This window comes from Otolemur garnettii, unplaced genomic scaffold (assembly GCF_000181295.1).
Source record: "Otolemur garnettii isolate 467f Iridium unplaced genomic scaffold, OtoGar3 scaffold00011, whole genome shotgun sequence".
In the NCBI taxonomy this organism is placed as follows: domain Eukaryota; kingdom Metazoa; phylum Chordata; class Mammalia; order Primates; family Galagidae; genus Otolemur; species Otolemur garnettii.
The window spans coordinates 21,670,047-21,695,777 of NW_003852406.1; the positions used below are offsets into that span (position 1 = coordinate 21,670,047).

Sequence of the window (25,731 nt, forward strand, 5' to 3'; positions counted from 1 at the left end):
CAGGAGACTCGCTTGAGCCCAGGAGTTGGAGGTTGCTGTGAGCTGTGATGCCACAGCACTCTACCCAGGGGGACAGCTTGAGGCTCTGTCTCAAAAAAGAAAGAAAGAAAATTTGAAGGTAAAGGATGTAGACATAAAGGATAGAGGATAGACTACAAAGATCCAAGATATAGCATTGACATTCCAAAAGAGACAAGAACAAGCAAATTCAATGGGAACAATTGTTAACACTACAGGAGAAAACATTCTGAGATGAAGAATGACGTGAGTCTATATTCAAACAAGCTTGTTGCCAAAGACCAAGAAAACTTAATGATAAGAGAATGACAACTAAATCATCCTGGTTAACCTTTATACTTTCCCTTGTTAAAATCATCATCATCATCGGGCACCCAGGCAGGGAGAAAAACAAGCAAACATACAAAAGTTATTCATTCACAAAGGAAGATAAGTCAGACTAGATCTGGATGTTCTTACAATTAAACAACAGCAGACAGTTGAGCAGTGTATACAGAGTTCTGAAGACAATTTGGACCCCAAAATTTGTTCTCTAGCCAAATTATTTGATGAAGAACATCACATTTTCAATTAAGCAAAGTTTCAAAATATATACTACCTACCTATCCTTGCAAAAGAATTATTTAAAAACATACTCTAGCTGACTGAGAGATTGTTCAGTTTATAGGCAAAAGCCAAAACCAACTTTTTTACATATATGATTTTATTGTAGGGTTTAGCTAGCTCTTGAATTACTGCTTTGTTAATTTTAGAAAGCAAGTATAAGAACTAAAGTTATTCCCTCTAGAGCATGGATGGATTGTTCTGCAAAAATCAATGTGCTAATGTTCTTAATCTTTAGAATTACCTGAGATAGTTTAGGCACACATATTTCTATTTGCAAATAATACCTACTGGTTAAATATGTACTTTAATGCTTATGGAATATTATAGTGATTCTCAAAGTGTGGTTCCCTGACCAGCCTCATAGATTTTACCTGGAACTTGTTAGAAAGGCAAATCCTTGGGCCACTACCCAGGTTTAGTGAATCATAATTCCTGGGGTTAGAGGCCATCAATCTGTGTTCGAACAGGCTTTGCAATAAAATTTAAGAGCCATTGGTGTAATACATTGGGTCCCAGACTAAACTAATCATCAGAATCACTTGTGATGACTTTGAAACATCTTTTCCCCACACAGATGGGTCTTAATCCTCTGGGTTTGGAAATCACTGGTCTGCTAAAGCTTGAAATCAAAAGATCTAGATTTGAGGAGTGGACCAAAATGGTGGACAAGAAGGATCATTCAGCTGAGCTCTCCTAGAATGACTGGGGAAAAAGAGAGAACATGGCCATACCTCCACAGGGACCTTACCCAGAGTTACAGCCATTAAGCATTCAAACATACAAATAATAGAGATTTCTGAAGGGGAAGAAGATTGTCCTAAAGGAATGGAGGCCATACTGGAGACTGTCATAAATGAAAACTTCCTAAGTTTTACTGAAGATCCTGACACACTCCTTTTGTTGGGTCCGAGAAAGCCTCCCAAATTAACCCCAACCGACAAACTCGAGACTTGCTCCGATGTAAAGGGCATAAGATGAGATTTATTACAGACCTGGGAAGCCCGGGGGCCCCGGGCCTGGACTCTCCTGGCATACAAGCCGAGGACGAGCCCCGAACTCGGGGTGAAGGCAGTTTTTATGGGGTACAGAAAGCAAGAGGGGTAGGGTTGGATATGAGTACACTTTTCATTGGTGGTTGGTGATTTCATTAGTAAAGGTGAATTTGGATTGGTACAGGTAAGGGGTGGAGGGTCCCTTAACCGGGGGCTAGAGTTGGTGCAACCTGGTTACCTGTATTTCAAGGTAATAGAAACTTATCTGTTGCCCAGGGTGGTACTATTTGGTTGAGTAACTATGAAAGGAATGAGAAAGGTTGCAGGGTGGGCCCTGCGGGTGTGGTTTAATGGAATGGGGAGGGTTACAGGGTGGGCCCTGCAGGCCAGGGCCCAGGAACAGAACTTATGTGGAAACAACAAAATGGAGCTGATCTGGTCCTCACACTTTCAGGTGGATATTGAAGCCCAGATCATCTCAACTCAAACAGAGTTTTTCCAAGGCACATTATAATGAACCTGTCTAAAGTCAAGATGAAAGAAAAAATTCTGCAAGCAGCCAGGAGTAAGCACTAAGTGACCTACAGAGGCAGAGCCATTAGGATGACAGCAGACTTTTCAAATGAAACCTTCTAAGCCAGAAGACCATGGTTATCCACCTTCAACATTCTTTTTTTTTTTTTTTTTTTTTTTTTTTTGCCGGGGGCTGGGTTTGAACCCACCACCTCCAGTGTATGGGGCTGGTGCCCTACTCCCTGAGCTACAGGCGCCGCCCAACCTTCAACATTCTTAAAACTATTTTCAGCCCAGAATTCTGTATCCTACTAATCTAAGCTTCAAAATTGATGGAGAAACCAAATCATTTGTGGATATACAAACACTGAAGAAATTCACCACAAGACCAGCTCTGCAGGAAATACTTAAACCTATTCTCAACTCTGAGCATCACTGTGGACTACAAGCTAAGTACATACCCAGAAGCTAATGGACAAAATTTAGCTTCCACACAATGGCATAAGGGACAAAACTACAAAATGGACTTTCACAAAATAAGATGAATAGAACTCCACCACACTCAATTCTCTCAATAAATGTCACAATGGACTGAATTCACAACTGAAGAGGTACAGGCTAGCTGATTAGATAAAAAAGTACAAGCCATCTATATGCTGTCTCCAGGAGACACACCTAGTCTTAAAGGATCAATCAAGACTCAGGGTTAAGGGATGGAAAATAGTATTTCAAGCAAATGGAAATCAGAAGAAAGGAGGGGTTGCAATCTTATTTTCAGATATAAGCAGATGGGGGTGGCGTCTGTGACTCAGTGAGTAGGGTGCTGGCTCCATATACCGAGAGTGGCAGGTTCGAACCCAGCCCCAGCCAAACTGCAAGAAAAAATAGCCGGGCGTTGTGGTGGGTGCCTATAGTCCCAGCTACTCGGGAGGCTGAGGCAAGAGAATCATTTGAGCCCAGGAGTTGGAGGTTGCTGTGAGCTGTGATGCCATGGCCCTCTACCAAGGGTGACAAATTAGAGTTTGTCTCCAAAAAAAAAAACACAGACACAAGCAGATTTAGAGCAACTAAAGTTAAGAAAGAGAAAGACGGACACTTTATTTTATTTTATTTTGAGACAGAGCCTCAAGCTGTTGCCCTGGGTAGAGTGCCATAGCATCATAGCTCACAGCAACCTCCAACTCCTAGGCTCAAGCAAGTGAGCCAGGCACAACGCCTGGCTATTCTTTTTTTGGTTGCAGCCATCATTGTTTGGCGGGCCTGGGCTGGATTCAAACCCACCACCTTAGGTGTATGTGGCTGGCGCCTTAGCCACTTGAGCCACAAGTGCTGAGCCAAGATGGACACTTTATATTCATCAAAGGAACAATATCACAAGAAGACATTTCAATTATAAATATTTGTGCTCTCAATTTAAATGCTCCAAGATTTATGAAACAGACCTTGATGGGTCTGAGCAATATGATATCCCATAACACTATAACAGTTGGTGAATTTAACACCCCTCTGACAGTACTGGACGATCCTCTAAACAGAAACTAAACGCAGATGCAAAAGACTTAAACATGGCCAGGCATGGCGGCTCACGCCTGTAATCCTAGCACTCTGGGAGGCTGAGGTGGGTGGATTGCCTGAGCTCACGAGTTCAAGACCAGCCTGAACTAGAGCAAGATTTTGCCTTTAAAGAAAAAAAAAAAAAAAAGGTGGAAGTTGTGGTGGGCACCTATAGTCCAAGCTACTTGGGAGGTTGAGGCTAGAGAATCACTTAAGCCCAGGCAGGCATTTGAGGTTGCTGTGAGCTGTGACACCATGGCACTCTTCCGAAGGCGTCAAAGTGAGATTCTGTCTCAAAAAAGAATAAAAGAGCAAAGAACTTAAATGTGACCCTAGAACAAATGAGATTAATAGACATATACAGAACACATGATCCCAAAGGTAAAGAATATACATTTTTCCCACCAGCCCATGATATGTGGTCCAAAATAGACCACCTCCTAGGATACAAATCAAGCCTCAGTAAAATTAAAAGAATAGAAATTATATCTTATATCTTCTCAGACCACAAGGCAATAAAGGTGGAACTCAACTCTAACCAAAACATTCATCCCCACACAAAAACTTGGTAATTAAACAACCTTATGCTGAATGATAGTTGGGTTAAGGAAGAGATAAAAGAGGAAATTGTTAAATTCCTCAAGCATAACAACAATGAGGACAGAAGTTATCAAAATCTGCGGGATACAGCCAAAGGAGTTTTAAGAGGAAAATTTATCACATTAGATGTCTACATTTGAAAAACAAGAGAGCACATCAACAAACTCATGAGCCACCTAATAGAACTGGAAAAAGAACAACCTAATTCCAAACCCAGCAGAAGAAAGAAATAACAAAATTAAATCAGAGATTAATGAAATTGAAAACAAGGAAATTATTCAGAAAATTAATGAAACCAAAAGTTGGTTTTTCGAAAAAAATAAATAAAATCGATACCTTTGGCCAGATGTAAAATCTCTAAAACTTCAATCAGAAACGATAAAGGGGAAATAACAACAGATGCTGCAGAGATAAAAGAGATCATCTCTAAATACTACAAGAAATTCTATGCCCAGAAATTTGACAGTGTGGAGGAAATGGATCAATACCTGAAATCACACCTTCTCTCTAGACTTAATCAAGGAGAAATAGATCTCTTGAATGGACCAATTTCAAGAACTGAGATTGAAGAAATAATAAAAAAACCTCCCAACAAAATAATGCCCTGGTCCAAATGGCTTCACACCAGAATTCTGTCAAACCTTCAAAGAAGGGTTTATACCCATACTGCAGAAATTATTCCAATACGTTGAGAAGGAAGGAATCTTACACAACACATTCTACAAAGCAAACATCACCCTGATACCAAAACCAGGAAAAGATCCAACTAAAAAGGAGAATTTCAGACTAATTTCACTAATGGATATAAATGCAAAAATTTTTAATAAAATCCTAGCCTATAGATTAGCTACACATTAAAAAGATCATTCATCACCATCAAGTAGGTTTCATCCCAGGGATGCAAGGCTGGTTTAACATACGCAAGTCCATAAATGTAATTCATCATATCAACAGAAGCAAAAACAAAGACCATATAATCCTCTAAATAGATGGCAGAAAAAGCATTCAATAAAATTCAGCATCCTTTTCTAATTAGAACACTTAAGATTTTAGGCATAAGTGGCACGTTTCTGAATCTGATTGAAGCCATCTATGACAAACCCACAGCTAATATTATCTGAACTATAAGCTTTTCCACTTAGAATTGGAACCTGACAAAGTTATCCTCTATCGCCACTACTATTCAACATAGTGCTAGAAGTTCTAGCCAGAACAATCAGGCAAGAGAAGGAAATAAAGGGCATCCAAATGAGAGCAGAGGAGGTCAAACTCTCCCTCTTTGCTGACGATATGATCTTATACTAAGAGAACCCCAAAGACTCAACCCATAAGACTCCTGGAAGTCATCAAAAAATACAGTGATGTCTCAGGATATAAAATCAATTTCCACAAGTCAGTAGCCTTTGTATATGCCAATACCAACCAAGGTGAGAGAGTAATTAAGGACACAACTCCCTTCACCATAGTTCAAAGAAAATGAAATACCTAGGAATATATAGAAAATATATATTTCTCTATATAGAAAATTATGAAACCGTAAGAAAAGAAATAGCAGAGGATATTAACAAATGGAACAACATGCCATGCTCATGGCTGGGAAGAATCAACATTGTTAAAATGTCTATACTTCCCAAAACAATCTACAGATTCATGCAATCCCCATTAAAATACCAACATCTTTCAGGAATTGGAAAAAATAATTATTTGTTTGGTATGGAACCAGAACACACCCTGTATAGCAAGGCAATTCTTAGTAATAAAAAGAAAGCTGGACTTGCGGCTATACTACAACGCCATAGTGATCAAAACAGCATGGTTTGGGCACAAAAATAGAGACATTGACATTTGGAACCGAATGGAAAACCATGAGATGAAACTAACCTCTTACAGCCACCTGATGTTTGATCAACTGAACAAAAACATATACGGGGAAAGAATCCCTATTCAAAAAATGTGCTGGGAGAACTGGATAACCACATGTAAAAGACTGAAACTGGACCTACACCTCTTACCACTTACAAAAATTGATTCAAGATGGATACAAGATTTCAATCTAAAGCATGAAGCAATAAAAATCAGCAAAGAAGGTGTGGGGAAAACACTTAAGATATCAGCCTGGGGAAAGAGTTTATGAAGAAGACTTCTATGGCAATTGTAACAACAAAAATAAATAAATGGGACTTCATTAACCTGAAAAGCTTCTCTATAGCTAAAGAAACAACAAGCAAAGCAAACAGACAACCTTCAGAATGGGAAAAGATATTTTCATATTACAAATATGCAAAAATAAAAGCTTTGACAACTGGAATCTATAGAGAACTCAAATTAACAAAGAAACCTCAACAATGAATAGAACCTTCCCTAAAGAAGATGAATGGCTAACAAACATATGGAAAAATGCTCATCATCCCTAATCATCAGAGAAATGCAAATCTAAACTACTCTGAGATATCACCTAATCCTAGTGAGAATGGTTCACATCACAAAATCTCAAAGCTGCAGATGCTGGCATGGATGTGGAGAGAAGGGAACACTTTTACACTGCTGGTGGGACTGCAAACTAATACAACCTCTTTGAAAGGAAATATGGAGAATCCTCAAAGAACTCAAGACTTCCCATTTGATCTTGCATTCACATTACTAGACTTCTACACAGAAGGAAAAAAATTATTTTATCATAAGGACATTTGCACTAGACTGTTTATCGCAACTCAATTTACAGTTGCCAAATGTGGAAACAGCCTCAATGCCCACCAACCCAGGAATGGATTAACAAACTGTGGTATATATATACACCATGGAATACCATTCGGCCACTAAAAAAGATGGGAACTTTACATTTTTTGTATTAACCTTGATGGAGGTGAAACACATTCTTCTTAGTAAAGTATCACAAGAATGGAGAAGCAAGAATCCAATGTACTCTCTTCTAATAAGAAAGCAGTAGATGAACTAATACAAGGGGGTGTAAGGGAATGAAGGAGCGGGGAGAGGGGAGGAGGGAGAAGGGATGGGGGGAAAGAGGAAAAGAAAAACAAAAAAAAAGTTTTTCATTAAATCATAGCTGTGTCCATTAATTCTATCATGGGGTACAGTGTGTAGTTTCTATATACAGTTTGAAATACTTTCATCCAACTGGCTTTCCTGTCCTTTTCTTAGTTATTGTGTTAAGACATATATTCTACATTTAGAAAGACTCACATGTACCAAGGTGAGAGAGTAATTAAGGACACAACTCCCTCCATAGGATAAACCATAGATGTGATCCCACCAATCACCCTCCACCCATCCCCCCCCTTCCCCATAAAAATTTTTTTATCTTAATATTTCTTCTTTTCCACTTGGCACCTGGAGCTCAGCAGCTAGGGCACCAGCCACATACACCAGAGCTGGCAGGTTCGAACCTGGCCTAGGCCTAGGCCTAGGCCTGCCAAACAACAATGACAACTACCACACAAAAAATAGCCAGATATTGTGGCAGCCACCTCAGCTACTTGGGAGGCTGAGGCTAAAGAACCACTTAAGCCCAAGAGTTGGAGGTGGTTGTGAGCTGTGATGCCACGGCGTTCTATTCTACCAAGGGGCAACATAGTGAGACTCCATCTCAAAATAAAAATTAAAAAAAAAAATTTCTTTCTATACCCTAACTTTTTATACTAATGTTAGTTACTCTTCATTATATGCACATGTGTATACTGGCACCACTACATTATTACTGCCAGTATATACTGCCACCAATATGTTATTTGCATAATTATATACACTGTTACCTTGGGACTTTGGGACAACAGTACATTATTTTCAAAGCTTCAAATTAGCATAGACCGATGAAATAGTTAAGCTCTATTTCTATCTCTGGGGAAAAGTTCTGCTTCAGTAGACTATACCAGAACAACAGAACAGTTATTAACAGGAATCAAGCATTATAATGCATTTATAAACTACTCCTGGATTTGTGGGGCCTGTGGGAATCCTGCTTTCAAGAGCATAATTACTCTAAACCACCTGGAGACCAGGTGGCTTTATTGGAATATATGTATATATAAACATTTATAATTATGACTCTCATTTCTATCCTTTTCTAATATTAATATGACATACAGTCATGTAATTATATGTTTGGATCTGAAGAAAATTCAGAAGTTCCAGTTGCAGTTGCTCCATTCAGAAATGCTAATACATTTTTAAAACAACTATGTCACTTTCCTTAAAATTGTATTTTACCTATGTGAACAGATTCATGGTCAAAATTCCACTTTGTCTAAAATAAGACCTATTTATGTCTAAGCTCCATTAACAACCCGGTAACCTGTTATAAGTCAAAATAATCTTCTGGGGAAGGAGGGTATTCATGTAAAATGTAATATTTATGTAAATGGTCCTACATACCCTGTGCCACATCAGAGCACAGGCTTTGGAGTCAGACTAACTGACTTTTTTAATACTAGTTATATGAACTATTGAAAAATCATGTGGTCTCAGGTAAATTGTTTAATGTCACAAAGCCTCAATTTCATCATCTTAAAGCACAAATTTTTTTTAGCATGTTTAAGTTTTCATCTTGGCCTTATCTCCATCCTGTTCTTCAATGAATCCTTTTTGGGATTAAGGGCTCTTTGCCTTAGTCTTTTCATTTGTAAAGTGCAAATAATATAATTTCTTGCACTCAAACCTTGAAGATATGGGTTTAGTTCCAGACCACCAAAAGAAAGTAGATACTGCAATAAAGTGAGTCACATAAACTTTTTATTTCTCAGTACATATAAAAGTTATGTTTGCATTATGCCATAAGATGTCTATTAAGTGTGCAATAGCATTGTCTAAGAAATAATGTACTTATTAGGAGAATGAGGGAGCAGAGAGAGGGTAGGTGGGAGTGGGGGGGGGGTCACAGTGTATGGCAAACCTTTTGGAGGCAGAACTCAATTATATGAGGGAGTTTATCTAACAAATGTAATCTGTGTAACCTAATTCTTTGTACTTTCAGTGAACCCCAAACAAAAAAGATAAATAAATTTAAAAAAGAAATGTGGGGTGGCACCTGTGGCTCAGTGAGTAGGATGCCAGCCCTAAATACCAATGGTGGTGGGTTCAAATCCATCCCCAGCCAAACTGCAACAAAAAATAACTGGGCATTGTGGTGGGCACCTGTGGTCCCAGCTACTGGGAGGCTGAGGCAAGAGAATCGCCTAAGCCCAAGAGCTGGAGGTTGCTGTGAGCTGGGATGTTACGGTACTCTACCGAGGGCAACAAAGTGAGACTCTGTTTCTAAAAAAAATAATAAAAGAAAAAAAATAAAAAAGAAATGTGTACATCTTAATTTAAGAATACTTTATTGCTAAAAATATATTAATACTATATATTAATACAGTAGGGATCATCTATAGGATGATCATCTAAAAGATCATCTGATCCTTTAGCAAATCATAACCTTTTTGCTGGTGGAGGGTCTTGCCTTGATGTTGTTGGCTGCTGATTGCTAAAGGCTGGCTAGACCAGTATCTTAAAATAAGGCAACAATAAAGTTTGCCATATTGATAGATTCTTCCCTTCACGAAAGCTTTCCTTATATAGCAGGTGATACTGTTTGATAGCATTTTACTGACAGTGGAACTTCTTTCAAAATTGGAGTCAGTTCTCCCAAATTCTGCCATTGCTTTATCAACTAAGCTTATATAATACTCTAAATCCTTTGTTGTCATTTCAACAGTGTTCACAGCATCTTCATCAGGAGTGGATTCCTTCTCAAGAAAACACTTTCTTTGCTTATCCATAAAAAGCAGTTCCTCATTTGTTAAAGTTTTATGCTGGGTTGCAGTAATTCAGTTCCATCTTCAGTTTCTGCTTCTAATTCTTGTTCTTTTTCTGTTTCTACCACATTTGCAGTGACTTCCTTCATTGAACTCCTTAAAGTCATCCTTGGTGGGTTAAAATCAACTTCTTCCAAATTCGTTAATGTTGATATTTTGATCTCTACCTGTGACTCGCCAATGTTCCTATTGGCCTCTACAATGGTGAATTCTTCCCAGGTTTCAGTGGACTTTGCCCAGATCTGTCAGAGTAATCCCTAAGTCTTTGGGGGGAAAAAAAAGAACCCAGAACCCAGTCTCCTTCTCTCCTTTTCCTTTTCATATCAGTAATTTCATTGAGGAGACATGCCACAGGATATCTTATCTTCTAAGTATGTCTGGTGGTTTCCTGATTTAACTTGCTCCTTTATCCCCTATATTTCCTCTTAACTAGAAGTTAAAGAGATACAAGTTATACATTTTTTACTAAAATATATGATAGGTTGAAATATATGATAGGTTTAGTAAAATATATTTACTAAAATATATGATATGTATTTTTTATTATAACTAATTTAGAGACACAGTTTCTAGTCACCATTAATGAGACTGAAGTTGACTACCTGACCACTTCATTGTAGAGTCTTAGCTTTTTCTTGACTAGGTAATGTTATATTTGTTGTTACTTTGCACAGTATGAATCTCTAGGTCATCGCAAACATTTACCTGATTGAAACACTTGCCTGAATCTGTAATTTCATGAGAGATTGCACAACGGTAATAAGATAAATAAACAAATTCTTTACGAATTTTCATCAGCTCAGAATATGCAAGGTTTTTTGGGAGGGGGGATTCTCCTTTTTTAATGTCATTGTAGATTTATAGATGTTCATTGACTGAGTGTGTGTCAGTCAACTTCAGTCATAATTCTTACAACTTTTATTAGCAGGGGAGGAGCCATTTCAGGTTGATTCCTATGTCTTTTTAGTATGACACTATATTTTTTAATTATGGAAATGTTTCAATATAATACTACAATTAGAGAACAGTATAATGAACTCCCAATATACCTGTCACTCTCAGCTTTAGCGATTATTAGTATTTGTCCGATTTTATCTATCTCTTGCTGCTTTCTTGACCCCCTAAATAATGATCCCATTGATATTTCAAAGTTCCCTTGTTTTTCTGGCATGGCAAGATTTACCAGCCCCAGACCTGGATTATCCATTTCTCTAAGAAGCTGTGATTGTTTTTAGTAAGGAATGGTATCAGATAACAAAATCTGGGCATAGGGATTATTGAAAGCTTTGTTTTGATTTTTCTCTGCTTTCTCTTCATATGCCTCATCATAATGGTAGCCTTATTCCATAAGTATTCTAAAGCATACTCTCATTTGAGTAATGGAAGAAGAGAACTTCTCATATGTAAGGCAAAAATCTTTTTTTCTATTTCTTTTTTTTTGAAACAGAGCCTCAAGCTATCCCCCTGGGTAGAGTGCCATGGCATCACGCTCACAGCAACCTCCAACTCCTGTGCTCAAGCGAGTCTCCTGCCTCAGCCTCCCAAGTAGCTGGGACTACAGGTGCCCGCCACAACACCTGGCCATTTTTTGGTTGCAGCCATCATTGTTGTTTGGCGGGCCAGGCTGGGGATTCGAACCTGCCACCTTAGGTGTATGTGGCTGGCGCCTTAGCCACTTGAGCCACAGGCGCCGAGCCTTTTCTATTTCTTTATTTTTTACATTTTTAAATTAATTGATTTTTTTTCTTGCCGTGTTATCCAGGCTGGAGTGCAGTGGTTCAGTCATAGCTCACTGTAATCTCAAACTCCTGGGCTCGGGGGATGCTCCTGCCTCAGTTTCCTAAGTAGGTACAACTACAGACACATGCACACCATCATGCCTAGTTATTTTTTTTTCTTTTAAGGCAGTATATTGCTTATATTTTTTCTTTAAAGGCAGTATGTAGGTCTTGAACTCCTGGCCTCAAGCTATCCTCCTGCCTTAGCCTCCCAAGATACTGAGATTACAGACATGAGCCACCATGCCTGGCCCTGTTTTTTATTTTAATTGCTCAAAACGTTAGTCATAGCTGACAGATTATTCAGATGTTGACACATAAGTATTTTTTTTTGGCCAGGGCTGGGTTTGAACCCTCCACCTCTGGCATATGGGGCCAGCGCCCTACTCTTTTGAGCCACAGGTGCCGCCCAACACATAAGTATTTTAAATGAAAGATTTTTTTTTAAATAAACACCATTTAGTGTTATCGGTTTGCCTCTACAATATAAGGAAATATGACTTCTGACAGTTTGCTTGCACCACACTTTGGTTTTTTAGTATTCAACACATTTTCTTGTACTGACAATGAAGATGACACAATGTATTATCTTCCTCTTAAAATCTGTATATGATTTTCAAGATAAACCCAAATCTTTGCCTTCCTGATGCCTCACTGAAATAAAATGTCTAAGAATGAGAAATGAAGAAACCATTACCATGACTACCAAAGGGTGATAGTTGAACAGATTCTGGATCCCTGTCTGGGTACCAGAGGCACAAGTGTGCCCTCTCCTCACTTCCGTGTACCTCTCTCAGCCCTGCTCTAGGACTATAAATAGCTGGCGGCATCCCAGGCAAAACAACAGGTAGATTCCCTTTAGAAAAATTGGGAAAAACTATGTCTTCTAACTTGTACATTATGTCCCCAGGAAAAAGAGAGAAGAAACCACCTTCATTCTGGCATTTAGAAGGTTTGCTGACTCCCCACCCACTCAGCCTAAAGGAACACTACCAGGCAGCTTGTGCTTAGCCCACACAGACCTCCCTGTTTTTATTCCCTTGAGTAGAGCAGTGTAGCCAAAATCAGATCATCACACCATACAAAAAATCACAGAATTACCATGACCAACAATCAGACTACTCCCTTTACTCTCGACAGACTAAAATATTTTATACATCATACATAAAACTAATCCATAATTTCCCATGTTTCCTAATAATCCCAACAATAAATGACTGAGGACTACTTGCATTGCGATCACAACTGGCAGGTACACCATTTGGCCAACAGGATCAAAAAGTGTTAGATTTTTTTTCCCATTAGCACTAGAATGACAAGACCTGGCTTAAATTTAGGAGCATCATTCTTTTTTTCTTTTGAGCATCGTTCTGACTACTGTGTTGAGAAGAGATGTGGGGGTGAAGTAGTAGGCCAAGGGTAGAAGCAGAGAGACCAGTTTAGCCATCGCTGCTGTGTTCCAGGTGAAGTAAGAAAGTGATTCTGATGTGGTGGTAACAGTGGAGTTAATGAAAACAGTTCAGCTTCTGGGTATAATTCGAAGGTAGAGCCAGGATTTCCTGACTGACTGGATATGAAGCAAGCCAGAGAGAAGTCAAGATTTTTAGTCCGAAGAATAGGAAGGGAGGAACAGGTTGAGGGAAAGCTTTAGAAGTTAAATTTTTGATGTTATTTCTGAATTCTTTTTGTCCTTCAAATAAAGATGTCAATTATTTGGGTATATCTATCTGTAGTCAGAAGATAGATATGGCCTGGAAATAGAATTTGGAGATAGCATACATATACACACACTTCTATTTAAAGGCGATTGGATGCAGTGACTTAGGAGTGAATAGAGATAAAGAAGAGGTGTAAGGACGAAGACCCTAAGGCATTCCAGCATTTAAGGGTCAGGGAGATAAGAAAGAAGGCTCAAAGAAGAATGAGGAAGAACAGCAAGTGGATTATAGGAAGAACCAAGTGCTTGGTGCCCTTGAAACCATGGGAATGAAGTGTTCCGTGAAGGAAAGAGTCATTCGCTATTTTATGCTGCTTTGGTCAGTTACCATGAGCACTGAAAATTCACTGTTGGACTGAACAGTTGGTAACATGGATGTCAGTGTTCTCTTGAAAAGATATGTTTTTCAGGAATCTACTAAGGTGGTAGGGTGTAAATATGTAAGTTGTTTGGCCCTAACTTCTTAATAAATGAAACTACAGATTCAGTATCCCAAATCTAAAAATCCAAAATTCAAAATGTTTCCAAATCCAAACTGTTTTTCGTGCTGACATGACACTCAAAGGAAATGCATTGTAGCATTTCAGATTTTGAATTTTCAAATTTGGGGTACGGAATAATAAATATAATGCAAATAGTCCAAAATAATTCAGAAATCTAAAACACTACTGGTCCCAAGCATTTTGGGTGAGGGATACTCAACTTGTTTTTTGTTTTTGTTTTTGTTTTTTTGAGACAGAGCCTCAAGCTGTCCCCCTGGGCAGAGTGCTGTGGCATCACAGCTCACAGCAATCTCCAACTCCTGGGCTCAGCCTCCCAAGTAGCTCGGACCACAGGCGCCCACCACAACGCCCGGCTATTTTTTGGTTGCAGCTGTCATTGTTGTTTGGTGGGCCCAGGCTGGATTTGAACCCGTCACCTTAGGTGTATGTGGCTGGCGCCTTAGCCACTTGAGCCACAGGCGCCGAGCCAGGATACTCAACTTGTATTAGATATATCTTTTGGCCTAGGAGACAGTGTGAAAAATTATTGAGATACCAAGGGAGCCACAAACTAAGAAAATTTGGACATCTCTGTTTTAGAGAATTATGTTAATTGACCATTTCATCAAAAGAAGGGAGCACCTCTTTTCTTTATGCTGAAAAGTTTGAGTTAGTAATTTTAAATCTGATCAGATTATATGCAATTAATGAAATTACCCTAAGATGGTTGTTCAACATTTAGAAAATAAAGAAAACTTTATAACATCTTTGCATGAATTTTTTCTTCTTGCCTCCGTAGGTATGGTCTGAATATGCGTTGCTTGGCAGCTCGGGTCAACTATAAGACTTTGATTATCATCTGCGCACTCTTCACTTTGGTCACAGTACTTTTGTGGAATAAGTGTTCCAGTGACAAAGCAATCCAATTTCCACGGCACTTGAGTAGTGGCTTCAGAGTGGATGGATTAGAAAAAAGAGCAGCAGCATCTGAGAGTAACAACTATGTGAACCACATGGCCAGACAACAGTCTGAGGAGGCATTCCCTCAGGAGCAGCAGAAAGCACCCCCTGTCGTTGGGGGCTTCAGTAACAATGGAGGAAGTAAGGTATTAGGGCTCAAATATGAAGAAATTGACTGTCTCATAAATGATGAACACACAATTAAAGGGAGACGAGAGGGGAATGAAGTCTTTCTTCCATTCACTTGGGTGGAGAAATATTTTGATGTTTACGGAAAGGTGGTTCAGTATGACGGCTATGATCGGTTCGAATTCTCTCATAGCTATTCCAAAGTTTATGCACAGAGAGCCCCTTACCATCCTGATGGCGTCTTTATGTCCTTTGAAGGCTACAATGTGGAAGTCAGAGACAGAGTCAAGTGCATAAGCGGGGTTGAAGGTTGGTATTTCTCTGCTTCACTTGCATTTTTAAAGCCTGATTATGTTGAAAAAAAAATAGATGTTAATATACAGCAAGTACACACAGCTTATTATCAAGAGACCTTTCATCACTCTGACTTAGCAGGGAGGAAGAGTCTGAACCTACGGCAACTTTCTAAATGGTATCATTGAAGGGCAGTAATGAGATGATACCTACACAAATAGCATTATAAAAATTCTCACCAGTACAGTCAAGGCACAGCATTTTCAGAAATTTTACATTAACGTATAGTTATCCTCTGAGGGGAGATGGAAAAAGGAGCGAGACCATCCACTGGCCCTATCTATTTAGTATACATACCAGTGTGAGCTGGTTAGCTAGGTATCATCTCTGGAAGGAAGTTTTAAGTCCTCAGGACAGGACAGTACATAAACACTTTTTCTCTGAACTTACGCTGAACTCCTGTGGTGTGTCGCATAACTGTCTTTATTGCCTTTAAAACCTGAGGTATTGGTCATTCAAGCTTGTCCAAAAACATACAAGCAAGCAAACCTGAGGCAGGGGAGGTTCCTTATGGATAAATTAGTATGCTTTGGAATTTGCTTTTCAAACCAGAAAACCAGATTGAATGTGACTTTAAAGTATATCATTTAATTAGAGGAAAGAGTTCCATGTGTTTTGAGATAGTTCAATTTTTATTTTTCTCATTTTGCTATAGAGTGATTTTAAAATCTGTGTTGAAACAAACTTTTAACCTACTTAATATATATTTTTGCTTTGAAAGAAAAGTTTGTGCTCACTTGGTAACTCTGTAGATACTTTATAATATCTTTACCAGATGCTTAGAAGAGGAGTGGGGGCCAGATTCACCTATTATACCATTATATCATTATCAAGTGACTATACTATTATAAAGTAATTGTACTATTATACCATTCACCTCTTCACTATTATACCATCATAAAGTGATTCAGGAGGGTAGTAGTTTGCTAGCAACTTCAAAGATAATCATGGCCAAACATTTTTTAAGTGACTTTTAAAAGTTTAGGCTCAACGCCTGTAGGACAGCGGTTGTGACACCAGCCACATACACTGAGGGTGGTGGGTTTGAACCCAGCCCAACTAAACAACTGCAACAAAAAAATAGCCGAGTGTTGTGGCAGGTGCCTGTAGTCCCAGCTACTTGGGAGGCTGAGGCAAGAGAATCACTTAAGCCCAAGAGTTGGAGGTTGCCGTGAGCTCTGACATTACAGCACTCTACCCAGGGCGACACAGTGAGTCTCTGTCTCAAAAAAAAACAAAAAATAGAAGTTTATAAAATTAATAGGTATTTAGATTCTAAAGAAAAAATAAAGCACCTATACATACTATTAATATTTTGATTTTTTTTATCTTTTTGTTGATGTTGTAGATAAACATCTTTTAAATAGAGGTCATACTGATTTTGTATTGCGCCATTTTCACCTAACAAATTAAGTTTACTTCCCCTTGTGATTGAATATTTGTTGTACATTTTAATTACTAATATTTGTGGTAAGGATGTACCACGATATACACATGTAATGTATGGGACCCTTCTCTTTTGTTGGACACTTATCCATGATGACACTTAGGTCATCTTCATTTTTCCTGGTGTTATAAATAATGTTAGGGATATTCATTGCTAATCTTCATTTGCTATTTTAATTTTATTCTCAGAATACAATATTCCTACTCCAAGAATATAATTAACTGTTAATATCAAGTAAACTGCCAAACTCCTGATCTGTTTTGCAAACTGCTTTCTTAAAAAGCATTAGCAGATCCCTTGTCAGTCAACTCTTGCCATCATGGAACTTTAGTTTGTTGTTTACAAAGGAATACCTCGTGAGATCAAGTATCTTCTCTATGTGTTTTTATATTCTTTTGCCTTTTTAAAATGTTATTTGTGGATTTTTTTTAATGTGTTTGTGTGAACTCTTACTTACATAGTAAGTATAGAAACATTCATATTTGTTAAAGGTGTTGCCTTCAATTTTTTAAAATTTTACTATGGTTTGTTAGTTATAGAAGTTTTTAGTTCTATGTAGTAAATTTAAGGAGTCTTTCCGATATCTGTACTTTGGTTTATGCTTAGACATTTGCCACATTATAATCAGCTTTTTACTTATAGTTTCTCTAGTAGTTTTATAGTTTCTTTTTTTTTTTTTGCATTTAACTTTTTTAGTTTTGCTAAATTGATTTATATTTTGGCTGTGGTATAAGGTTAGTGCCTGATTTTAGATTTTTTAGCGCGACATGTATTGAATAATCTCTTTTCCCCACTGATTCACAATGCAGTTTTATACTAAATTCTTACAAGTACTACTGGCCTACTTTTCTGTTTCATTGCTCAGTCTCAGTTCTTATGCATTTGAACATTATTGTGGTTATCACACATCTTTAATAAGATTATATAAAGCTATCTTTTATTAAATAATAATTCAATTTGAGGTCGCGTGGGGGGAATCTTTCCTTGATATTTGACCTCACTAATTGTTCAAGAAAGAAAATGATGATATTCCTTTGTAAACAACAGATTGAAAAGCAATGTTCCATGATGCCAAGAGTGGACTGACAAGGGAATCCTTGTACTCAGCGACAGAAAGCCTGAGTAGGGTCCACTTTTTTAGAAAGCAGGTTAGCAGACAAAAGGTATAAATGTTAAAAAGTTTATGTATAGCCTAGGTCTTTTAGCCTGCATGGCCCCTAATTCCTTAAACATTGTTTTAAAAGTATATTAAAACATATACAATTTTGTAGGTCTCCACTCTGTGCTATGCCCAGCAGATGCTTGGTAATTTATTTTAGAACTACAAATAGAGATATATCTCTGAACATGTACATGATACAACAGTACAGTATTTTATGCAATGTACTATTGTAATTCCTATGTAGGAAGTTACTAAAATAAACACTAATACCAAATATTTAAAAGTTGTGCTTAGTGGGTGGTGCCTCTGGCTCAATGAGTAGGGTACCAGCCCCATATATTGAGGGTGGCGGGTTCAAACCCGGCCCTGGCCAAACTGCAACAAAAAAATAGCTGAGCAATGTGTAATCCAGCTATTTGGGAGGCTGAGGCAGGAGAATTGCCTAAAGCCCAGGAGTTGAAGGTTGCTATGAGCTGTGATGCCATAGTACTCTACAGAGGGCAACAAAGTGAGACTCTGTCTCTAAAAAAAAAAGTTGTGCTTAGAACTTTTCAAGAGATAATCCATTAATGAATTATTTTAAGAATTTAAGGTTAAATATGCCTCTTTAATCCTTTTTTAAAAAAACTGTTCTTAAAGATTAGATTTTAACAGGAAGGATATGAAAAAGAATTACAGGTTGGGTGTATATAAGTTACCTAGTCATAATTGGCTTCTCAAGCAAATACTTTAACCATCAGATTGTGTACTTACTTATCAGACCACACTTTGACACGGAGGGAGAAATGAGTTAACCCGATTGTTAAGTCTAAGTGTTTAGGATTGGCTCAAACCCCGCCCCCCCCCAAGCACAGTGGTTATGGTGCCAGCCACATGCACCGAGGCTGGCAGGTTCGAACCTGGCCCGGGCCAGCTAAAACAACAATAAAAACTGCAGCAAAAAAAATAGCCAGGCGTCGTGATGAGTGCCTATAGTCCCAGCTACTGGGAGGCTGAGGCAAGAAAATCACTGAAGCCCAAGAGTTGCTGTGAGCTGTGACACTCTAGCACTCTACTGAGGGTAATATAGACTCTGTCTCAGAAAAAAAGAAAAGAAAAGAAAAGAACATTTCAGGACTGACATTTAAAATAAAATTGCAAAGCAGGATTATGAAACATGGCATCTGTAGCAATGAGCAAAAGGCAGTCATTAAAAAGTACTTTATTACATTGCATTGCTGTCTATCAACAAATAATGGATGAGAATGAACATTTAATTTTGTTCTTCATACCTAGTTAATTTGGTATTAGTTTCTTATGATTATGAAAGCAATATAATAAGGAAACTCAAAAGTTCCTGATAATCCTATAACATTCACCAGAAGGAACACAGTGAGGAGTATATTCAGGATATATACTGAATAGGATAGGCTTATAAATGTCTGGACACGATTATTCATTTTGCTTCTCGATTTTCTAGGTGTACCATTATCTACACAATGGGGACCTCAAGGCTATTTCTATCCAATCCAGATCGCACAGTATGGGTTAAGTCATTACAGCAAGAATCTAACTGAGAAACCTCCTCATGTAGAGGTATATGAAACAGCAGAAGACAGGGACAAAAACAGCAAGCCTAATGACTGGACCGTGCCAAAGGGCTGTTTTATGGCTAGTGTGGCGGATAAGTCTAGATTCACCAATGTTAAACAATTTATCGCTCCAGGTAAGTTATGTTATCTGTGTCTGCTAACTATTGATTTATGAAACATGATATTCCCTTACAATTTTAATATGGCTTTAAAAAACACATGGTATCACCCAGATGTAATAATGCCTAAGGAAGGAATAGCTAAAAAAATCAAGATTATAAAAAGGAATATTTACTGAGTGAAGAGTTGGGCCATAGCCTGAATGTAAGATCCAGACTACTGCTCAGGGTTTCCCTCCCTCCCGGAATCTATCTTCCCAGAGGAATGAAGTTCCTATGTTTATTTTAACATTTCATTAGAGTATAGTTTAATTTTTAAACTTTGGCAGTAAGGTAGAATTTTTTTTTTTTGGTAGAGACAGAGTCTCACTTTATCTCCCTCCGTAGAGTGCCATGGCATCACAGCTCACAGCAACCTCCAACTCCTGCCAGGGATCCTCATACTTTTTAAACAGGGGGCCAGTTCACTGTCCCTCAGACCCTTGGAGGGCTGGACTGCAGGCCCCAGGGCAAGTAGGCTGCTAAGGAGGACAGGCAGTGGCAGCAAAAATACCTGGCAGGTGGGATAAATGTCCTTGGTGGGCCATAGTTTGAGGACGCCTGTAAAGCCTTAGGCGATTCTCTTGCCTCAGCCTCCTGAGTAGCTGGGACCACAGGCGCCTGCCACAACGCCCAGCTATTTCTTTTTGTTGTGGTTTGGCCAGGCCGGGTTTGAACCCACCACCCTCCGTATATGGGGCTGGCGCCCTACCCACTGAGCCTCAGGCGCCGCCAAGGTAGAATTTTTTTTTTTGATTGAGAGACTTTCCTTTCCTCTGCCTACTTTTTACCAGTAGCTTTTAATTTTTTTTTTTTTTTAAGAGACAAGAATCTTACTTTGTTGCCCTCGGTAGAGTGCTGTGGTGTCACAGCTCATAGCAACCTCCAGCTCTTGGGCTTAGGAGATTCTCTTGCCTCAGCCTCCGACTAGCTGTTACTACAGGTGCCCACCATAACATCCGGCTATGTTTTTGTTGCAGTTTAGCTAGTGCTGGGTTCAAACCTGCCACCCTCGGTATATGGGGCCAGTGCCCTATTCACTGAGCCACAGGCTTTTAATTTTTTAAGGCTTTTAATTTTTTCAAGACAATATAACATTACTAAACAGGCCTGCTTCCCATATTGAATTTTGTTAATGTGTACCAGATTATCTCAAACTTCATATATAAAACCATTTTCATTAATAAAATCTTTTATAAAATCAAATTAATTTTATGCAACATTTCCCCTTTTACTAAGACAGTCTCATTAATTAGAATGCAATGTACTTTTCTGCACTAATCAATATCCCTGAGAATTAATGAGTCCATTACTTAAAAAGACAATGAAATAATTTTAAGTAGCACCTCAGGCTTTGTTCTCTATGAAGAAAGGTTACCAAGAACAGAACTTATTCCCACCTCCCACCAACCTTGCAGTCTGTAAATAAAAGAGAGGAGAGGTTTTAAGACCTCTTCTGTATTCTCTCCTTGTTCTTTGTTGATAACTGTAATTTACAGACCTTGAAAGCCACAATACAAACCTACTCATTCTAGGGGGCCTTAAGTAATGGATTTATAAGTACTTAATGGTGTGCAAATACTGGTTGACCTTTAATTTTTTATTCTGTGACTAGAACTTCTTTTCTCCATGGCATTCTGTGATATTCCAGTACAGAGAGCATCTTTGCTTAATGTTGTAAAACAAGCTTGACTGGGTAAGAAGATAAAAGGGAATGTTTAAGAATATTTAACTTATAATACCTAAGAGGTAATAACAGGAAGCAGCAGGAAATTATCAGACTAAGCAAAAGAACATTTCCTTTTGGGTGTACCCAAGAGCCTAATTTCTTCACTAATCAGTAATGTCAGGACGAGAGTAAAAAACAGCAGCTCTCACATTGACCTCCTTGAATATGTGGGAGGGTTTCTAAAATAATCTTTTGAACGCTATTCTGTTTAGAACAACAGATTTCAGTTGGTTGGGGGGGCGGGTCTGGGTAATATGAAAGATGGGTTCTCACATCCTAAGTGAGAGATCTTCACCTCAGCCTTTTATTCGGTAGCCAGTAGCTGGAGATAAAATTACTTCTTAAGGTGGTTTTAAGCATTTTGAAAGAGAGAAATCTGTGACAGCCACTCTCCTGGTGGGACTCCCTGTTGGTGAGAATGTGCTAGCTGGAAATGGGGCACATCTAGTGATAGTCTGAGTATCTCTTTCTTCTGAAATGCTTAGGACCAGAAGTGTTTCGGACTTTGAATTTTTTTCAGTTTTGGGATATTTGGATGTACATAATGAGATCTTGGGAATGGGACCCAGTCTTGAGCACAGTGTTTATTGCTGTTTCATGTATACCTTATATACATAGCCTGAGGTTATACAATCTTTTAATAATATGTGCAGCCTGTCACATGAGGCCAAGTGTGGAATTTTCCATTGCATGTCATGTCAATGCTCAAAAAGTTTCAGATTTTGGAGCACTTTGGATTTCAGCCTTTGGGTACAGATGCTCACCTGTAGTTGCACACTGCAAGAGCATGAAGGAAAGTGAGTTGGAGTCACATGGGAGTTACTGCAGAGCAGGAGAAGGGAAGCCAAGAGGCAAAGAGGCTTTATTGAAACACAGCTATGAGAGATGAGGCTTTTAAAAAGGTATAGACCTCACTGAAGATAAATTCAGAGAATGGCTGTTAAGAATAAATAGGAACTTGTACAGAAAAGCATAAGTGAGGCCTAAGTGAGATGAGCTTCTGGATGACCAAGAATTAGGCTTTATTTTCTTTTTAGACCTTGAAGATTTTCTTTTTCCTCGTGAAAGGAAACAAAATCATTTAGAGTAAAGAACCATAATATGGTTCTGCAGCTTATTTTTATTGTTTATTTGTTGAATCATGTTTTTTTCTTCTTCCGAATTTTAAAACTGAATGAATTGAACCTTTATATCTTTCTTCATCTATTAAATTAGCTTTCCCCTTCCCAGTTTTTAAAAAAGCAGTCATTTCATTTCTGTGACGTCAGTTTTTCTCTCATCTCTCTAGCCATTCATTCTCAGGCTTCTTGTGAGCTTCTCTTCTGACAAATTCTTCTCTCTCTCTCATTGTTCCTCAAAGTTCTGGGCAGGGCCTCTTCTCACTCTACTTAGTCAATCTGTTGATTGAAGGAAGGGACGATAACAGTTTTCACTGTATGTGAAAACACTGATTTAAAGACTTTTTTTTCCAGCTTTATCAAGGTATAATTGACAAAATTTTATATGTATTTAAGGTGTGCAATGTGATGCTTTGATGTATGTATATATTGTTAAAGGATTACCATAATCAAGTTGGTTGACACATACATCACCTCACATACCAGTCTTTACCTTTTTGTGTGTGCAGTGGTGAGAACATTTACTATGTTAGTGCATTTCAAGTATATAACGCAATATTATTAACTGCAGTTACCATGCTGTACATTATATCCCCAGAATTTATTCTTCCTTTAACTAAAAGTTTATATCCTTTGACCAACATCTACTTATTCCCTACACCCCCATCCCCTGATAACCACCATTCTACTCCCTATTTCTGAGTTCTATTGTTTTAGAGTCCACATGTAAGTGAGGTCATGTAGTATCTGTCTTTCTCTGACTTATCACACTTAGCATAAGGCCCTCAAAGTTGATCCATGCTGTCACAAATGGCAAGATTTCTTTTTTTTGTCATGGCTGAATAATCCATCATAAGAGAGAGAAAGGGAGAGGGGTGTGTGTGTTGTATTTATTTTCTTCCCGTATCTTCTTTATCCATTCATCCATTAGCAGACCACTTATGTTATTTCCATGTCTTGGCTATCATGAGTAATGATTCCATGAACATGGGAGTGTAGATATCTTTGAGATACTAATTTCATTTCCTTTGGGTATTAACCAAGAACTGAGATTAAGGGCAGTGCTGGTAGCTCAGTGGGTAGGGCGCTGGCCACATACACTGAGGAAGGTGGGTTCGAGCCCGGCCCGGGTTAGCTAAACAGTAATGACAACTGCAACAAAAAAATAGCTGGGCATTGTGGTGGACACCTGTAGTCCCAGCCATTCAAGAGGCTGAGGCAAGAGAATCACTTAAGCCTAAGAGTTTGAGATTGATGTGAGCTGTGACATCATGGCACTCTACCAAGGGTGACAAAGTGAGACACTGTCTCAAAAAAAAGAAAAACAAGGGGGCGGCACCTGTGGCTCACAGAAGTAGGGTACCAGCCCCATATGCTGGAGGTGGCAGGTTCAAACCCAGCCCTGGCCAAAAACTGCAAAAAAAGAGGGAGGTTGATGGATCATGCGGTAGTTCTACTTTAAATTTTTAGGAACCTCTATACTGTTTTCCTTAATGACTACATCAACTTACATTCCCACCAAAAGTGTACCAGGGTTCCTTTTTCTCACATCCTCACCAACACTTGTCATCTCTTGCCTGTTGGTGATAGTCATCCCAACAGGTGTGAGGTGATATCTTATTGTGGTTTTGATTTGCATTTCCCTAGTGATTAGTGATATCTCTAGGAAGTGATATCACTTTTTATGTACCTTTTGAGCATTTGTATGTCTTCTTCAGAAAAATGTCTATTCCTATCCTTTGCCTATTTTTAAATCTGATTATTGGGTTTTTGCTGTTGAGTTTTATGAGTTCCTGATGTATTTTAGACATTGCCTCTGTGAGATGTCTGGTTTCCAAGTATTTTCTCCCATTCCATAGGCTGCTTCTAATTTTGTTGATTGTGTCCTCTACTGTGCAAAAGCTTTTTGGTTTGATATAGTCCCTCTTGTTTATCTTTGCTTCTTTTTCCTGTGCCTTTGGTATCAAATCCAAAAAATCTTTGTCAAGACTATTCTTAAGCATTTATCATCCTTTGTTGCCTAATATACATGTACTACATAAACCAAAAAGAAATAATTATGGTGACTTTGGGAATAACTATTCAAGGAGAGGAGAAGGCACAGATTTCAAACAATAAGAAAACCCAGAACTTTTTATTAGTAAATTTGAAGCAGAGGTCTTTGGATAGCATAATACTTTTCAGTGGAGCTCAGAACCTTACCTAGTAGATTGCCATCATCCAATTTGCTACCATTTAGATCCTCCTGAATGATGCTGGTAGGTTATTCTCCTCTGTACATCTGTAAGATGGGATTTAAAAGACTTATCTCAAAGATTATTGTAAAGACTGTAATTGTTTGTTAATTTAAATTGAGGATTGTATTAATACTTCTCTGTCATTTCTTCTATACGTTGTATGATTGGTAACCCCTTTTGCTAGTGTTAAGGTTTTAGGAAAGTTAATAGTGGCATTTTAAAAGGTTGCATTCCATAACATTGTTCATAACTGATCAGTTTGAACTGATCTGTTAACATTAAGACGTAAGGTGATCCATTGAACCATGTCATTTCATTAAATTTATATAAATAAAGTAAAACTTAGAATAGGATTCTGGGAGGAAATGAGTACTTCACCTTCGTTCCATTTGGACTTCTAAAGGTGGGTCATTGTTATCCAGTTTGGCCAGAATAGATGTCATAGTTAATAAGATTGTCTGATGAATGAGGCATTACTGTAGTAATGGAAAAAATAAGTAGCACTCAAGAGAGTCTGCTCTGCTGAATATAATTTAATCTTGAGTGATTTATATATGTCAATTCAGAATCCTGCAGTGTTTTAGGGATGCGGTACTGAGCTTCAGATTACATTTCACTATAGGATCAGAAAAATGCTACTTAAGAAAGAGAGGAGAGGGTGGCGCCTGTGGCTCAGTGAGTAGGGCATCGGCCCGATATACCAAGGGTGGCGGGTTTGAACCTGGCCCCTGCCAAACAGCAACCAAAAAAAAAAAAAGAAAGAGAGGAGGTACCCGTAGTTCAGTGGGTAGAGCAC

General features: G+C 38.4%; 1 protein-coding gene across 4 annotated transcripts in view; it reads left to right on the plus strand.

Annotated features, from left to right (window-relative positions):
• The window catches only part of GLCE (glucuronic acid epimerase), a 122,808-nt gene that overhangs the window by 91,002 nt on the left and 6,075 nt on the right, over positions 1-25,731 (plus strand). For all 4 annotated transcript variants that reach the window (XM_012801989.2, XM_023510118.1, XM_023510120.1 and 1 more), the window contains exons 3-4: positions 14,870-15,468; positions 19,582-19,827. In XM_012801989.2, the coding sequence (XP_012657443.1) occupies positions 14,883-15,468; positions 19,582-19,827 (832 nt within the window). In that variant the 5' untranslated portion in view covers positions 14,870-14,882. The remainder of the gene's footprint in view (positions 1-14,869; positions 15,469-19,581; positions 19,828-25,731) is intronic.